At 41.1% G+C, this 16,916-nt stretch overlaps 1 protein-coding gene across 2 annotated transcripts in view; it reads right to left on the bottom strand.

Annotated features, from left to right (window-relative positions):
• The window catches only part of Rnf121 (ring finger protein 121), a 61,054-nt gene that overhangs the window by 27,662 nt on the left and 16,476 nt on the right, over window positions 1–16,916 (bottom strand). For both annotated transcript variants that reach the window (XM_048429643.3, XM_048429642.3), the window contains exons 2-3: window positions 13,506–13,543; window positions 11,089–11,230 (exon numbers count right to left, since the gene is read on the bottom strand). In XM_048429643.3, the coding sequence (XP_048285600.1) occupies window positions 11,089–11,230; window positions 13,506–13,537 (174 nt within the window). In that variant the 5' untranslated portion in view covers window positions 13,538–13,543. The remainder of the gene's footprint in view (window positions 1–11,088; window positions 11,231–13,505; window positions 13,544–16,916) is intronic.

Genomic DNA, 16,916 nt, shown 5'->3' with positions numbered 1-16,916 from the left:
AACCTTAGATGGTGACAAAGACTTAAATAATCCCAGGGAATTAACAGCTGAAGATGAGAAAGAATTCAACTTTGTTTGAAATTACAAAAGGCACATATATGGATCAGGTGGATCAAAATCTTAATTGTATTCTAGCCATATTGCCTTCCAAATTTTCCCCTACAGTAATTTTAATGCAGACTGAAGATATTGTCTTAGAATGGGTCTTTTTACCACATAAAACCAAGTAAAAAAAATTAAAACCTTATGTGGAAAAGGTCTCTGAATTAATTATTAAAAAAACTTGAGATATCGCCAACTAGCAGGAATAGATCCAGCAGAGATTATAGTGCCTTTTATTAACGAAATTAAAAAATTATTCGAAGACAAAGAACCCTAGAAAAGAGCTTGTAGAGGGTAGATAAGAAATATGGATTAATTTAAATTGTAAGAGTTAGGTATTAATATGTCTAAGCTATTGACTGAGAATTTATAATTAATAATAAGTTTCTGTGTGTTATTTGGGAGATGGCTGGCAGGACAGAAAAGTCCACCTACACAATGCTACTCAGTCAAACCCTGTCTTGAAAAACAAACAAACGAAAAGAGCAGCACATCAAAAACATGCTGAGGGATTTCAGTTTTCCACGAACTGCCTCTGAATATAGGTCTACAAGACCACAGAGCCATGGCAACCTCATGCTACCTAATTGAAAGTCTACTCAGAATGAGAAGATGGTGCTCCAGAGTCCTCTGCTCTGATACTGGGTCTTTGGCATCAGGTCTAAACATCACACCAACTATACAAAGAACACTGGCTTAAGGAAGTATGACCATAAGGGCAGCCAAGGTTACAAAACATCCGGAACAGAATCCTATAAGAGCAGCTAAAAACACTAGCTACTATGCCAGGAAAATGGTCCAGTGAAGGGTAGCCATTAGACAGCTATCTATAGGCCCAATAAGCAGACATGCCCAGTTGCTTCTATGACTTGACAAGACATGGCTAAACTAGCCTGTGGGGCAGACATGTGGTTGGCAGTTTCCCCTACTGGACCCCTAGCCAACAGTCATGCCAATTCCCACAGGCAACCATCACATCACTAATATGTTACCAACCTTTAAAAAAAAGTGTCTCTGTGTCCCTCCCGCCTCTGCATCCAACTCTTGTCTTTCAGAGAAACACTAAATTAACTACCAGTGTCCTAAGACTGGGATCTTAAAACTATGGCTTCTTTCCCAAGCTGTCCCCTCTTAAAATAAGAATCAGTAAAGCAGGGCTGGAGAGATGGCTCAGCGGTTAAGAGCATTGCCTGCTCTTCCAAAGGTCCTGAGTTCAATTCCCAGCAACCACATGGTGGCTCACAACCATCTGTAATGAAGCCTGGTGTCCTCTTCTGGCCTGCAGACAGAATACTGTATACATAATAAACAAATAAATAAATATTTTTAAAAAAAAAGAATCAGTAAAGCAATTTCACAAACACTTACTAACAACATGCTAAGGACTGGGGTATCCAACATGAATAATAAGGCCTCTTCAAGAACTTAAGTCTATTGAAGAAAAACAAAAACTTAACTAATTCAAAGTAAACTCTAGAATGGGCTAAGTCCTGGAGGTCAACAAAGTACAGAAGTGAGGCACTTTATCCACAATGGGAAAACCAAGAAAAGCTTCCCAAAAAGGCATTACTTGATCTTTGTCTAATGGCCTCCTAAGCTCAGAACCAGGTAGGTCTGCTGCGCATCCCTCCCAGGAAGGAACAGCTGTGCAGGGTGGGACTTGCTCTATTTGGCAGCAGACAGAAATGATGAAAGTTGCTCCTTGGAGATCTGTAAAAATAGAACAGATGCTTCCCGGGCATAAACGTCTCCCTTCCCTAACATCCCTAAGGGAGCTAAGGAGTGAGTAATATTAGAATCTGAACAGATGATGAAAACTGAGCTAGAGAGAAGCCAAAAGGCAAGTCTGACCTGGAGTAGGCTTCCAATCCAGATCTTGTCTCTGAAAGGGGGCATGACTAACAAAATGGGGCTGTAAAATACCTGAGATTCGCCCGGGTGGCGAGGCACACTCAGGAGGATCTCTGTGAGTTCGAGGCCAGGCTGGTCTACAAGAGCTAGTTTCAGGATAGCTCCAAATCTACAGAGAAACCCTGTCTCGAATAAATAAATTAATTAATTAAAAAAATAAAAATAAAAAAATAAAGTGCCTGAGGTCCAAGGAAAGGACTCGGGCAAAGTCATTAAGGGAGAAAACTCAGGAAAGCTAAAAGCAAACATGACTGTTGCAGGTAAGATATGATAGTTTCCTAAGGCCTTTGAGAGAAAAAAACAGGAGTCAGGTTTGGGGACCTGGAAAGTTGACTCTGAGGTTAAGAGCACTTGTTACTCTTACAGAAGACCTCAGTTTGGTTCCCAGTACCCACATGGAGGCTCAAAACTGCCTGTAACTGCAGTTCCAGGACTGTTGTCTTCTTCCGGCCTCTGTGGGCATGTGATGCACAAGTTAGCAAAACATTAATACACTTGATATTTAATAATAACAAACAGTATTTGTTTTCCACGCACACACACATAGAGAAGGGCTGGAGAGATGGCTCAGATGTTGAGAGGGCTCTAGAAGAGGACCTGGGCTCCATGTGGCTCACCACTGCCTGGAACTCCAGCGCCAGGCCCTCTGCAACAAGTGGGACAGACACATATGCAGGCAAAACACCACACATATAAGACAACTAAAAAGGCAGGACATGGTGGCACATAACAGTAATCCCAGCACTTGGTAGAGTATGAAGCAGGAGAATTAGGCATTCAAGATCAGTTGCAGCTACATAGTGAGCTAAAGGTCAGCTAAAGGTCGGGTAAAGGTCAGTAGACTATATGAGATTCTAAATAAAAACAAACACACATACAAACAACAGCAATCATAACAACAACAGCTAGATTTTAGTTTGGGCTCTAGTTTTGCAATTTAACATTCATATTCTCTCAGCAAATCACTTCAGATTCTGCTTGCTGAAAAATGGGTAGAAATCCCTGCCCTATCTTGTATAGTAGTTTGGTTGGGTTCTTCTCTTTTCTTGTTTGTTTTATTTTTGGGGTAGGGGCTCGAGACAGGATTTTTCTGGCATCTGTGATTGTCAACTCACTCTGTAGACCAGGCTGACTTTGAACACACAGAGATCTGCCTGCCTCAGACTCCCAAGTTCTGAGCCACCACTTGGCTTTGTTGTTTTTGTTTGTTTTGTTTTTTAAGAATGCTTTATTATTTTTACTTAGTGTGTATGACAGATGGGAGAGAGAAGGAGGAGCAGAGGGGAAGGAAGAGAAAAGGGGAAGAAGGAGGGGGGGAAGGGAGAGAAAACATGCAGGTGTGTACATGCCGAGTGTGCATCTGTAGAGGGCTGAAGGCAACTGGAGTGGGCTCTCCCCTGCTACAACTTGGGATTCAAGGATCAAACTTGAGTCATCAGGTTTATTTTCAAGGGTCTCTACTCACAGAGCCACCTCAGCCACTCATTTTGTTATTGGTGTTTACCAGTAACAGGTATTTAGCTTTGAACACGCTAGGCAAGCCCTCTTCCACTGAGCCATAACCTGTTCTTATAGCAGCTTTGCTTTTGCTTTGTAGTGCTGGGCCCTGCTTATACCATGGAAGTACTATAGTGCATGTCTAGCCAAGAAAAATACTTTTGGGGGTAATAATTATCAAGTGCAAACTATAAGTAATTTAAGGTATTTTTATTGATGGTGGAAACAAAAACAGGGACAGGAAAACAGTTTGCTCCAAGTAAGTTAATTTGAGCTAACTCTTCTTCAAATGTGAAAAGCTAGACTTGAGCAACTGATTCCCCAGAGCACCTAGGCTAGACAAGTTGGTGGGCAGCATCCCTGCCACTCCAGAGTGGAGAGTAGAACTTCTCATCAGGAATCCCTGTGCTTCCCAGGGAGCACCCTGCAAAGTCTAGAGACAAAAAAACTCGGTTATCTACTAAAAGGTGCTACTGTAGAGGCTCATGATACCTGATGTGATGGCTATTATTGGTTGTCAACTTGACTATATCTGGAATTAATTAAAACCCCAAATGGCTGCAAATACCCATAGGGGATTTTTGCTTAATTAAATCATTTGGAGTGGGATAATCCAGTTCTAATCTGTTTTTTAAAGATTTATTTAATGTTATGTGTATGAGTGCTCTATCTGCATGTACACCTTTATGACAGACAAGTTCATCAGATCCCACTATAGATGGTTGTGAGTGATGTGGTTGTTGGGAACTGAACTCAGGGCCTATGGAAGAGCACCCAGTGGTCTTAACCGCTGAGCCATCTCTGCAGCCCTAATCTGGATTTTTGATGTGGGAAGAGCCACCTTTAATCCATATCTTTGGAGATGGGAAGACCCATCTCTAAATATGGGCAACATCATCTGCTGGAGCCTCTGTAAAGGACATGGAGGAGGAAACCGCTCTTCACCCGCTTGCTCTCACCCTTACTGGCATTAGAGCCTATTTCATCTGATATTCTGTGATGCACAGCACGGCCCTCCTCACCTCACAAAGAATACGCTGGCATAAAATGCCGACAGTCCCTGACGAAAACTCTCATTTAGGAGAACACGACTGGTGTTTTTCCACTTGGTGGTCACAAGGGTGAGGCTGCCAACCTAACCCACACTAGTAAAGAACAGAACTGTATTCAGCTGAATAGCAACACAACCTTATCTACCAACCCATCATTTTCTGGCATGCCATAAACGCTTCTTTTTTAAAAGCTTCCTCAAACCCTACATGCTTCTGCTAGTCGACGATAATCCCAGTGTGTTTCCTCAACACAGCATTCTCCAGGGAATCATTTCAATTCTCTTTCATGCCCATTCTTTATTCCCAAACACTACAATATATTTAATATATATACTTTTGCTTGTACTTACCAGGTATCTATTTGTTACCCTTTTCAGTCAGTACTCAACCAATGAACCTACTAGTCAGCACACAATGAAACAACTAAAACTACTTAGATTTAACTATGTGTTATTTTCTATCTTATTCTCCCATCTCCTCATACAAGGTAACCAATACCCTAAATCTTGAGTTTTATCATTCTTGCTTTTTGATGTGTATTTGAGTACATGTGTGTACAGTGTGTACACCAGAGAACAACCTCTGGTGTCATTACTAAGCACCATCCACTGTTTTTGTTTTTGTTTTTAAATCTCCAGATACTAATTTTGTTACTTTATATACTTTGCATTTAAAATTAATGCTTGCCATCAATTGTATTGAAATCACAAGCTGATTTTTAAGGCAGACATGAACAGCAACACTCTTTGACAAAGAATTTAAAGACTGACAGGCTATAAATATTTGCACAGCACTAAAGCATGACCTAATTTTATCTAAACCTGTAAAAAAAAAGTGAAAGGTTTTATTTTTTTTCTTCCCTCTGTGAAGGAATCCTTCCTGGATGAAATTATAAATATCTATAGATTGTATTTAATAAAAAAGATAGAATATCTAACTGTAGACTACAAATATAGATTGGCAAATAATATGTAGACCAGTATCCTATCAATAATTATATAAAGCTTTTTCAAAGATGAAGTTGCAGACTGATATGTCTGTATTTCCTGAGGGTTCTCGGCTCTCACCAGCACTAAGTGTAAATGGTTGGATGGCCAGTTTTGTCTAGATACAGTCAGGCTACTTGATTCATTGTTAATACTTTGATGAAAAGTTTTTATGTGCAGTAGATCTATGAAAGTATTGTTCATACTGATCAGAATTAAATTTGTACACAGCAAATTTTTACTTTTGCTTTTGGTTTTATTGAACAAGACAGGGTTTTTCTGTGTATCCCTGGCTGTCCTACAACTCACTCTGTAGACCAGGCTGACCTCAGATTCACAGAGGTCTGCCTGCTTCTGCCTCTCAAGTACTGGGATTAAAGACATGCACCACCACCACAGAGTAGTCTTAAAATGAATGTAAATTACACTAAATCTTTCCTTTTTACAACCTATACTTAGAGATTCCTTCTGTAAACTAAATAAAGTTGTAGTGCAAAAAAAAATGAATAAATAAACTAGCTTATTAGCTGTGTGTGGGAACTAAAGGAAACTTCCAGTCAGGAGTCAGTTCTCCCCTTCAACAGTGGGTTCCGGAATCTCTCAGGTTTATAAAGCTGGCACTTCAGTTCCAAGCTAAATATTTGTTGGATCTATTAAAAGACTGGGGCCAGGCATGGGAGTGCAGCCCTTTAATTTCAGCATTTGGGTGGCAGAGACAGGTGGATTTCTGTGAGTTCAAGGCCAGTCAGGTCTATAGAGTGAGTTCCAGGCCAACCAGGGATACATAAGACCCTGTTTCAATAAACAAACAAAGTTTTAAAATATAACATCAAGGCCAGGCATGATGGTGCACACTTATAACCCTAGCGCTGGGAAGCAGAGCAGGCGGGTTTCTGACGTAGAGGCCAGCCTGGTCTACGGAGTGAGTCAAGGACAGCCAGTGCTACACAGAGAAACCTTAACTCAGAACAAACAAACAATTATATAAAGAGCCACTTTAGATTCTTCTCCTTTTCTTCTTTTTAAAGTGTAATTTTTATTATTTTGTTGTTGTTTTTTGATTTTAAAACAGGAGTCTCTATATAGCCCTGGCTGCTTTTGAACTATGAAGAACAGGCTAGCCCTGAACTCACAGAAATCCACCTGCCTCTGTCTCCCAGGTGGTGGGATTAAAAGTGTGTGTCACCACTGCTGGATATTTTTTTAAATTTATTTATTATGTATATAGTGTTCTGGGCACCAGATCTCAGATCTTACTATAATGGCTGTGAGCCACCATGTGGTTGCTGGGAATTGAACTCAGGACCTCTGGAACAGCAGTCAGCTCTCTTAACCTCTGAGCCATCTCTCCAGCCCTAGGTATTTTTTTTAAGATTTCTTTTTAATTACTTATTATGTGCATGTCTGTAGACATGTGTATGTATATATAGTGTCCTGGGAGGCCAGAGGAAGGTGCTGAAAACTAAACTTAATGTCTTTGTAGTTTTTGAGCACTTCCAGCTGCTCTTTAAGAGGACCCAAGTTCTGGTGCTGGAGAGATGGCTCAGAGGATAAGAGCACTGGCTGCTCTTCCAGAGGTCCTGAGTTCAATTCCCAGCAACCACATGGTGCTCATAACCATCTGTAATGAGAATTGGTGCCCTCTTCTGTCCCACAGGGATACATGCAGGCAGAATATTGTATATATAATAAATAAATAAATCTTAAAAAAAAAAAGAAAAAAAGAGGACCCAAGTTCAAATCACAGCACCTATGTGGCAGCTCACAACCATCTGTAATTCCAGTTCTTGGGATCCAACACCCTCTCCTGGCCTTCACTGCTACTACATGCATGTGGTACAAAGACACACATGTAGGCAAAACACCCACCCATAAGCATAAAATAAAATGAAAAACAAATAAAAACAGAAATACCAAAAGGGCTGTCACTCTACACTTGTTCTAATGGTTTTTCTATTTTCCTGGAATCAATGAAACTTATCTTTTGTAGGGTACACACAATAACTACAAGTGTCTCATCTCGTGAAGCATGAGCAGGGTCCACACATGAAGCCCCACCCAGATAGTTAAACTGTTGGATAACGGCTCTTCTGGAACTCTTGGTAGGATGTGAGCATCTCATGCACTGTGACCTGAGGCAGCTACAGGCCACTGTTGTCTGGAACGTGAGCAAGCTCAAGGACAAAGATCAATTTCTTTCCTCTATGCTCCAAATTATACCTTAGTTCCCTCGACAGAAAATCATTCCCAGAGGCCACACAGAGGAGAGCTGAAAATATGAAACAGGAAACAAATAACACGGGCTGCCTAGCTTTCTAGCAGGACTCAACTTTCTATGCTTTTACCTAATACCACTGTTACGCAGATTAAATGAGATCGCACAGCTGAGTGGTGGTGGCACATGCCCACAAAGTGAGTTCCCGCAAGCAAGGGTTACACAGAGAAATCCTATCTCAAAAAAAACCAAAATTAATTAATTTATTAAATGAGATAGCACTGTAGTTAGCTACAGACCCCTCACCATGTTTGGCAATATTACGAGTCTACACATATACTGCAGAAAAAAAGCACTTAGAGATTTTGACTGAAAGTCATAAAGTAAAATCTTCTAATGGTTTTATCACTTGAACAAATTATTCAGATTAACTACTTCAGTTACTCATCTCTAACTGAAGAAAACACTACTCACCAAATTATACTGAGGTTTAATTGAGCGTACACATGTAAAGTACTTAAAGCATTAAGAACTCAGCGAATGTCATCAAGTATGGTGACGCCTGCTTGTAATCCCAGCACTGGAGAGATTGAGACAGGAATGTCTCAAGTTCATAGGCAACCTGGACCAATTCCATACATGATGTGTGATCTTTTTTTTTTTAATTTTCTCACTTACTTTTTAAAATATTTATTTATTTATTATGTATACAATATTCTGTCTGTGTGTATGTCTGAAGGCCAGAAGAGGGCACCAGACCTCATTACAGAGGGTTGTGAGCCACCATGTGGTTGCCAGGAATTGAACTCAGGACCTTTGGAAGAGCAGGCAATGCTCTTAACCGCTGAGCCATCTCTCCAGCCCCTGATGTGTGATCTATGCCACTTTTCTGTACACCACTGAAAGGGCACTGATTTCTCCACTGCTATAGAACTGCCTATTACTCCTTCCGGTCCTATCAGTTTTTGGTTCCCATATTTTGGGCACCTTTGTTTTATATATATGTGTGTGTGTGTGTGTGTGTGTGTGTTTATAATTGCATTTCCTTGTTATATTGTATTTTCACTAATACATACAATAATTGGTGTGGGAAGTCCTTCTGTATATGTGTTGCTTTTATTGGTTAAGGAATAAACATGTTTCGGCCAGTGGCTTAGCAGATTAGAGCTAGGCGGGAAAACTAAACTGAGTGCTGGTAGAAAAAAAGGCAGAGTCAGTGAGAAGCCATGTAGCTGCCAGAGGAGAAAGATGAAAGTCACCAGGTAGAACCTTGCTGGTAGGCCACGAGCCTTGTGGTAAAATACAAAGTAATAGGGATGGGTTAATTTAAGATATAAGAGCTACCTAGCAATACATTTAAGTGATTGGCCAAGCAGTGATTTAATTAATATAGTTTCTGAGTGATCATTTCTGGTCAGGGTAGCCAGGAAATGAATGAACAGCTTCCAACTACAAATAATCACATAAATATGTTATCATTTGTAATCTTTACCTAAGTCTATGTCATTTGAAATTAGTATAGCCATCCCACCTTCCTTCTTTTTAAAGATTTATTTATTTATTATCTATACAGTGTTCTGTCTGCATGTATGCCTGCATTCCAGAAAACAGCACTGGATCTCATTACAGATGGCTGTGAGCCACCATGTGGTTGCTGGGAATTGAACCCAGGACCTCTGGAGCGCTCTTAACCTTTCCAGACCACCACCTTCCTTTCACTTTAAAAGTATTTTGTTTTTAGCCAGGTGGTGGTGGCACACACCTTTAATACTAGTACTCAGGAGGCAGAGGCAGGAGGATCTCTGGCAAGATGGTCTACAGAGTGCGTTCTAAGATGGCCAAGGTAACACAGAGACATTTCTTATGTCTTGAGAAATAAAACAAAACAAATTAATTTTTAATTACACGTATATACGGGATTGAAGAAAGGGAATATGCACACAAGTTTGGGCACCTGCAGAAGCCAAAAGGAAAAAGATCAGATCCTGTGGAGCTAGAGTCACAGGTCTGTCACCCAATGTGGACGCACAACAGTAAGCTCTGGTGCTCTGTGAGGGGACCCTCTTTTTTTGTGTGGAGGAGACAGTGTCTCATTCTGTAGTCCTGGCTGCCCTCGAAGCATTTAGAATAGTCTGGTCTTGAATTTATGTCCTCTACCTTCTCTTGGCTATCATTTTCATGGAATATTTCTTCCTGTTCTTTTATTTTCACTGTGTGTATGCTTGTGTGTGTCCTGATATCTAATGTGAGACTTAATGTAAGCATGCTGATGAATTATGGGACCTTTTCTTTGTTACTCCAGTCTTACTGGAAGAACTGAACCTATGTACAGTTCAGTGTCATTACTAATAAGAACTTACTTGTGCCACTTAGCTGTTTGCATTCTGTATGCATTACATATTCTTTCTTCACTTCCTCCATTGCTTTTTGTTTGTTTGCTTGATTTTGGCTTTTGGAATACACATTAATGAAATCTAGCTCCTTCTCATAAGACTACTGTTGGCTTGCCCAGTCAATGATCTCCCTTCCAAATGAATGATCTCTGATAGTTACTTCAGGAATTGTCTCACGATGTTTAAAAAGAAGTATCTACTTTTTCTGATGATAAGGTAGTCTGATGTCAGGCTGGGAATAGTGGTGCTAGTCTTTAATCCCAGCACCTAGGAAACAAAGGCAGGCAGATCTCTGTAAATTCGAGGCCAGCCTGGTCTATACAGCAAGTTCCAGGACAGTCTCAAAACAAATGAAGAGGGCTGGAGAGATGGCTCAGAGGTTAAGAGCACTGCCTGCTCTTCCAAAGGTCCTGAGTTCAATTCCCAGCAATCACATGGTGGCTCACAACCATCTGTAATGAGGTCTGGTGCCCTCTTCTGGCCTGCAGGCATACAATGCAGGCAGAACACTGTATACATAAGAAATAAAAAAAAAAGAAGAGAAAAGTCGTCTCAAGCTTTATTCTTGTTTTCATATACCAAATCACTTGCTCTTTACACACACACACACACACACACACACACACACACACACATGTCCCACAAAAGACTCATCATTCCATATGGAAAATCCATTGCTACTGTTTTTATCTGCCTACATGTGCCCTGGATCAGACTGGATCCTAGGACACTTACAAAGGGTCTCTTATGACTAAAAAGTAAGAGGTGCCAGGTGTGGTGGTACACACCTGCAATCCTAGTATTTGAAAGGTAAAGACAGAAAGATCAAGGAGCTCAAAATCATTCTCATCTACTTAATGAGTTCAAGGCCTTCCTAGGTTACAGGAGATCCTGTCTCAAAGAACATTTTCAAAGAGTGAGAAGTGGCTTACGTTGTACGAACGTGGGTGTCTCTGTTTCCACTGTACCAGGAGCAGCTGGGCTACCACCAAGGTAGCAATGAGGATGAGGACCATTTCGGCATGCATGGCTTCATGGCCACGATGTTTGGCATGCATACGTGCATGCTCGACCCTGAAAGGCAAACAGGCAGGGTAAGTCAAGGAAGGGATGGTGTGGTGGTAGAGAGCAGTGCTTCCCAGGGATCCTTCTAGTTCACAGCCCACAACATGGCCTTGGGTTTCTCCATTCATTTATTTATTTATCCATCAGGCAGGATATCTTTACAAAGTCCTAGCTGTCCTAGAACTCACGATGTAGACCAGGTTGGTCTCACACTCAAATATCTGCCTGCCTCTGCTTCCCGAGTGCTGGGATTACAGGCGTGCATCACCAGGCCCAGCAGCCCTGTGTTTTTCAACTGAAGAGTACCATGAAAACTTGGAGCTAAGAAACATGTCTGAGAGAAAGGACATGACTAGAACAGAGGCTCTCTGGGTTCTAGTTACAAAGCACAGTTACTGGGATTAGACATAAATGATATGCTACTTGCCCCTTGTGGCTGAAATGTAAGAAACCTTCCTTGAATCAGGAAGGAAACGCCAGGAGAAGTGTGAGTCACTGCCCATTCCAATCCTATTTCAACCCGTCACTAGACAAAAAAAGTAGAGTTCACAGTCATAAAGCCTCTTAGTATTGATCACAGGACTAAAGGGTGTAACACTATGAGTCTTGCTTTATTCATCACACCTCCTGGCCAGGGCTAGAGAGTTCAGTACTAACTAAAGGTTAAAAGTCCGAGCTCTTCAAGTCTGCACCAATGCAACCACGTCTTTATCAGCGTCAAGGAAACAGCCTCCGCAAGGGCTCAAGGAGTTGAATAATCAGACAACTAGACAATGTATCTGAAACATTAATCGTAAACTGACATTTTCTAGTCTGGGTTGTGTAAGAAAGATACTTGAGCACATATCTTTAATTCCAACACTCTGGAGGCAGAGGCATTTCTATGAGTTTGAAGCTAGTCTGTCTAAAACACATTTGTGAGAACTTGTCTAATAATATACATATATATTTTACAACGAAACAAAAATATACTTATAGCTTTGATCCATTGACCCTAATCCTAAATTCTATGTAAACAAAGGACACACCTATTCCCAATGCTGAACCTTCAAATATTTATGATTGCATTAAAGCAAACAAACAAAAAAGAACTTTTCTGTTTCTATCAGGTTAATGGCCTTAACCTTTCTCTCCCCTTTTTCCTTTCTTTTGTCCTTCCATTTTCTTTTTTCTTTTTCTTTTCTTTTTTTTTGAGAAAAGAATTTACTATGTAGGCCAGGTTAGCCTTGAACTCACAGAAGCCTAACTGCCTCTGCCTCCAGAATCCAAGAATTAAAGGTGTGTGCCACCATGACAACCTGGCCGTACTCTTTTAATCATTATTCATGTAAAATGATGTGAACAACCTTAATCCTTGTTTCTTTCTCTATATATGATTCACTTAAAAAGAAATCTTTGGAACTGCCAGTGGTGCATGCGACTTTAATCCCAGCACTCAGGAGGCAGAGGCAAATGGATCTCTGTGAGTTCGAGGCCAGCCTGGTCTACATAGTGAGTTCCAGGACTGGCTCCAAAATTACACAGAGAAACTCAAAAAACAAAACCAAAAACCAAAAACCAAACAGACAAATAGAGTGAACTGTCAGGTCTAGTGGTCTACTTCAGAGGCTGGGGCAGAAGGGTGGTACACTGTAGGCCTGTCTAGGCTACACAGTAAGTTCAAGGTTAGCTTGGGCAACTTGATCAGACTGTGTTTCAAAATAAAAAGTAAAAAGAGGGGGCTGGAGAGATGGCTCAGTGGTTAAGAGCCCTAGCTGCTCTTCCAGAAGTCCTGAGTTCAATTCCCAGCAACCACATGGTGGCTCACAACCATCTATAATGAGATCTGGCGCCCTCCTCTGTCGAGCAGGAATATATGGAGGCAGAATGTTGTATACATAATAAATAAATAAATCTTGAAAAAAAAAAGTAAAAAGAGGGCTGGGGTTACAGGTCAGAGGTAGATTACTTGTTTAACACGTATGAGGCCTAGATTCAATCCTCAGTATGGGATTTAAAAAAAAAAAAAAACGGGGGAGGGGGTCTGGTAGTGATAAAGAGGCAGTGAGAATTTAAAAACTATCCCATATCATATAGCTAGTAAATGGCAAAACTGCTTCACCACAGGATGCTTAGTGCAAATACCTACTAACTCTAGGACCAAGTGAGCTGCTCAGAAGTGACCCGGAAACTTGGAAAGGATTGCAAAAGACCTGTCATAAGACACCACATCCGTAGACAGAGGGAAAAGAGTAGTTACACAATTAGCTTGGTTGGCCTGTGGGACCCGAACTGGCACACTTACCTCCACTGCTCCTCTGGAGAGAGGTCTGACATATCAACCTAGAGAAAGACACCACCAGAAAAATACGTCATTGACTTAGAACTGTCCCCACCCAAAATAAGGGGCTCGCTCATATACTCATCAATATTTTCAAGGAATTAAAGGAGGAGGCTTCTTCACACCTTACGATTTCTACGAAGCCTTTCTCACCACCACTTGGCACTGACTTCTTCCTTCCTCAGCTGCTACTGTGGCTCGGGTTCTAGGACTGAACGAATGAATGCTGCATGGTTAGCTACATAACCGCAGACTGGGAGTCCTGACATCCAATATGCTCGTAGGATGACGGACATATTATTATATGGTAAAAATAAGCTATGGAAGAATGAACAAGTGGGATTTGACTCAGTCTGGGTTGTTGTAAACCAGGGAAGGTTCTTGGAATAATTTTGAAATATTATCCAGAAATGAGAGGAAATTTCTAGGCAAAGGAAATTACATGAACAGGAAGGGGGAAAAAGTTTACAGTATACCAAAGAACTAAGTATGACTAGGATAAATATGAGTCAGGATTAGTAAGAAATGGAGCTAGATAAAATATTATCATATATCACCACACAAATGGTCACACAGGAGCAGGTAGAACATTACACTAGAGCAAAGTGACATTTGACTCCTGCCCTGCTACTGACCTTAGAAATGTATGACCTTCTGAACTCCAGGCTCCGGTTCTATCTAGGGTCACTCAAGCTTGGCACTACTGATTTTGGGGAAGGAGTGTATCCTGTATAGAATCAGCAACGTCCAGAAAGAACATCTATACACTGTCAAATTTATTCTGGGTGACAAAAGTTGCCCGTCGGAAACCTCTGCTCCAGAATATGAGTATATCCTTGGCACTCAGGGCGCACCTTCTACTTCTGTAGAGTCGACGGAATCACACTAAGATTCAGTTTTATGCCAGACTGGGTTGGAAATGTTCCCTGGTAGCAAAGGAGATAAGGGCTTAGAGCACTCAAATGAATAAATCAAAATACATTCCTTTACTCCGAAAATGAAGGACGGGAGGTAGAAGCCAAGCCCTATGCCTAGCTGAGGAACGACTGCAGTATGGTCTGGGATGTGCCTCCCACAGGTCAACACAGACTGGACCAAGTGCACTTTGCAAAAAGAGAAAAAGAACTAACTTGAAGCTGGATGGGTAGAGAAGTGAAGGAAGGTGATAAACAGGCTCAAAATACATTAAATGAAATTCTCAAGTAACTCATTAAACATTACTAAAAATAGTCCGTTAGCACTTAAGCTGCTCAAGGCCTAGTTTCTCACCAACCTACTGACTTCAGAAAAGCGCTTTAAGGGGCTGGGGAAAATAAATGGCTCAGCAGATAAAGCACTTCTTATATAGCATGAAGACTATAGCTCCAATCCTCAGCACCCACAGAAAACACCATCTGATTGCCTGTAGGAAGACAGTGGCAGGGAACCTCTCCAGCAAGTCAGCTAGCTGGACTAGCAGAACGGACAAGCTCTAGGTTCAGGTGAGAGATCCCGTCCCAATAGATACCAGGTGGAGAGCAATGAAGAAGACACCAAAGTCAACCTCTAGCCTCCACATGTATGTGCACATATATGCAAGCATGTCCACAAAGATGTAAGGAGAGGAGAGGGAAGGCAAAAGGGAAGGAGAGAAGGAGAGAGGGAGGGACATTTTTTTTTCTTCCGGTCTATTGAGACAGGATTTCTCTGTGTAGCTGTCCTAAAACTCACTCTGTAGACTAGGATGGATGGTCTCAAAGTCCCAGAGATCTTCCTTCCTCTGCATCCCAAGTGCTGGGATTAAAGGTGTGCACTACCAGCTCCCAGCTTCAGAATCTGATGCTTAACAAGATTTCCAGGTGATTGTTATAAATGTGAAATTTGAGAAACACTCTTCTAGAACATTCATTTACAGTATCATGCTATCTCAGACATAATTTCCAAATACTCTAACTGCCTACAGCCAAGACCAGGCCAGTACAAGCAAGGAATTCAGGGTTCAAAATTGAAGAAGGCACTCATTCTATTCTTGTATAACCTTGTGCTTCCTTAAGTTTGTGACCTAGCATTTTGAATGTGTTACCCCAGTTCTGGCCTGACCTAATGTACCTTGCACCTCTCCCATACATCAGGAAGATGCCGCAGAACCAATATATACTTTACACTGCTTTTGTGTCCTCGAAAGAGAACAGCAAAGACTGGGTAGTCAATGAATATTTAAGTAATTGAATAAAATTCTCTCCTCCGATCTAAGTATGCTAACAAACCAGCACAATACCTGGACATGCTGAAAAAGAGAATATACAAACACTTGAAAATGCTTAAAAAGTATCTGGGAAAAGAATATTTATTTGATACCAGATAGCATCTAGAAAAAAATCATGTTAGAAAACTTTATGTGAGAAAAGAAAGAAAGAAAATCCATTGAAGGGCAAACTATGAACACACAGAGTATTGGACCAGGCACGGAAGTGTTTCTGAGAGTGAACCATATGTATTATTATCGATGTCTTAATTCCACCATCTGAAAACTGAACAAGACCTTTGACTCCATCATACAGCTATGAGGAAAGTATCCTGACAGTGAGCTGCCTTTCCTCTAGAAGAGAGAAGAGGCCGGGGAACTCAAAGTTGGTGAAGCATGTGACAGTAATGCTTCCAGAGCCCCAAGGAGAAGAGATCAGAAGAATAAGCCCTAAAATCAAGACTAGATTTGTGGCTTAAAGGATCACTAGCATTTCACAAAGTAGTATAAATGTTAAGAATAACATATGATCTGGCTTTAATATTTATGTCCAGAACCAAAAGGTTACTTAAATAACGTTCATATCAGTGTTCTGGTTCAAGTGGAAAAACAAGAGATGCTGTAAACTGTAGTTATAATTAACCTGTACCATCTGGAAAGACATCTGTATTTGGTACCTCATTAAAAGAAGGAGTTTGGTCATCTGGGGCCAAGCTCAAACCCAGTCTGATGGTATTTTGTCTGAAGCTCAGGTGGATAATTAGGCAGGCTCCAGGGCAAGGGTAATAACTGATAGTCCCAAAACCAAAACCTAAAACACACAATAAAAAATGCATACAATATTTTATTGCTAGCCAACCTCTCTGCTCCAGGATCTCACAAGGTTCCTAGTCATGACAACCTACCTCAGTCTAGATCTAAAAGAAGTTACACAAAATGCTAGACAGGGGGCAAGAGAAATTTTGCAAACACAGAAAATGACCAAAGTTCAGGCTATGTTTTCTCAGGTGCAAAAGATTTCAGTGCCCACCCTGTGTACCCACAGCAGACCGTGTCCTCACAGATAGCACACTCTGTGATCTGTCAGTGCCCACGCTGTGTACCCACAGCAGACCGTGTCCTCACAGATAGCACACTCTGTGATCTGTCAG

The sequence above is a fragment of the Myodes glareolus genome, chromosome 7 (assembly GCF_982192425.1).
Source record: "Myodes glareolus chromosome 7, mMyoGla1.1, whole genome shotgun sequence".
NCBI classification, from domain to species: domain Eukaryota; kingdom Metazoa; phylum Chordata; class Mammalia; order Rodentia; family Cricetidae; genus Myodes; species Myodes glareolus.
Note: the sequence above shows the minus strand (reverse complement) of the source record. Positions and strands in the feature narration are given on the sequence as shown.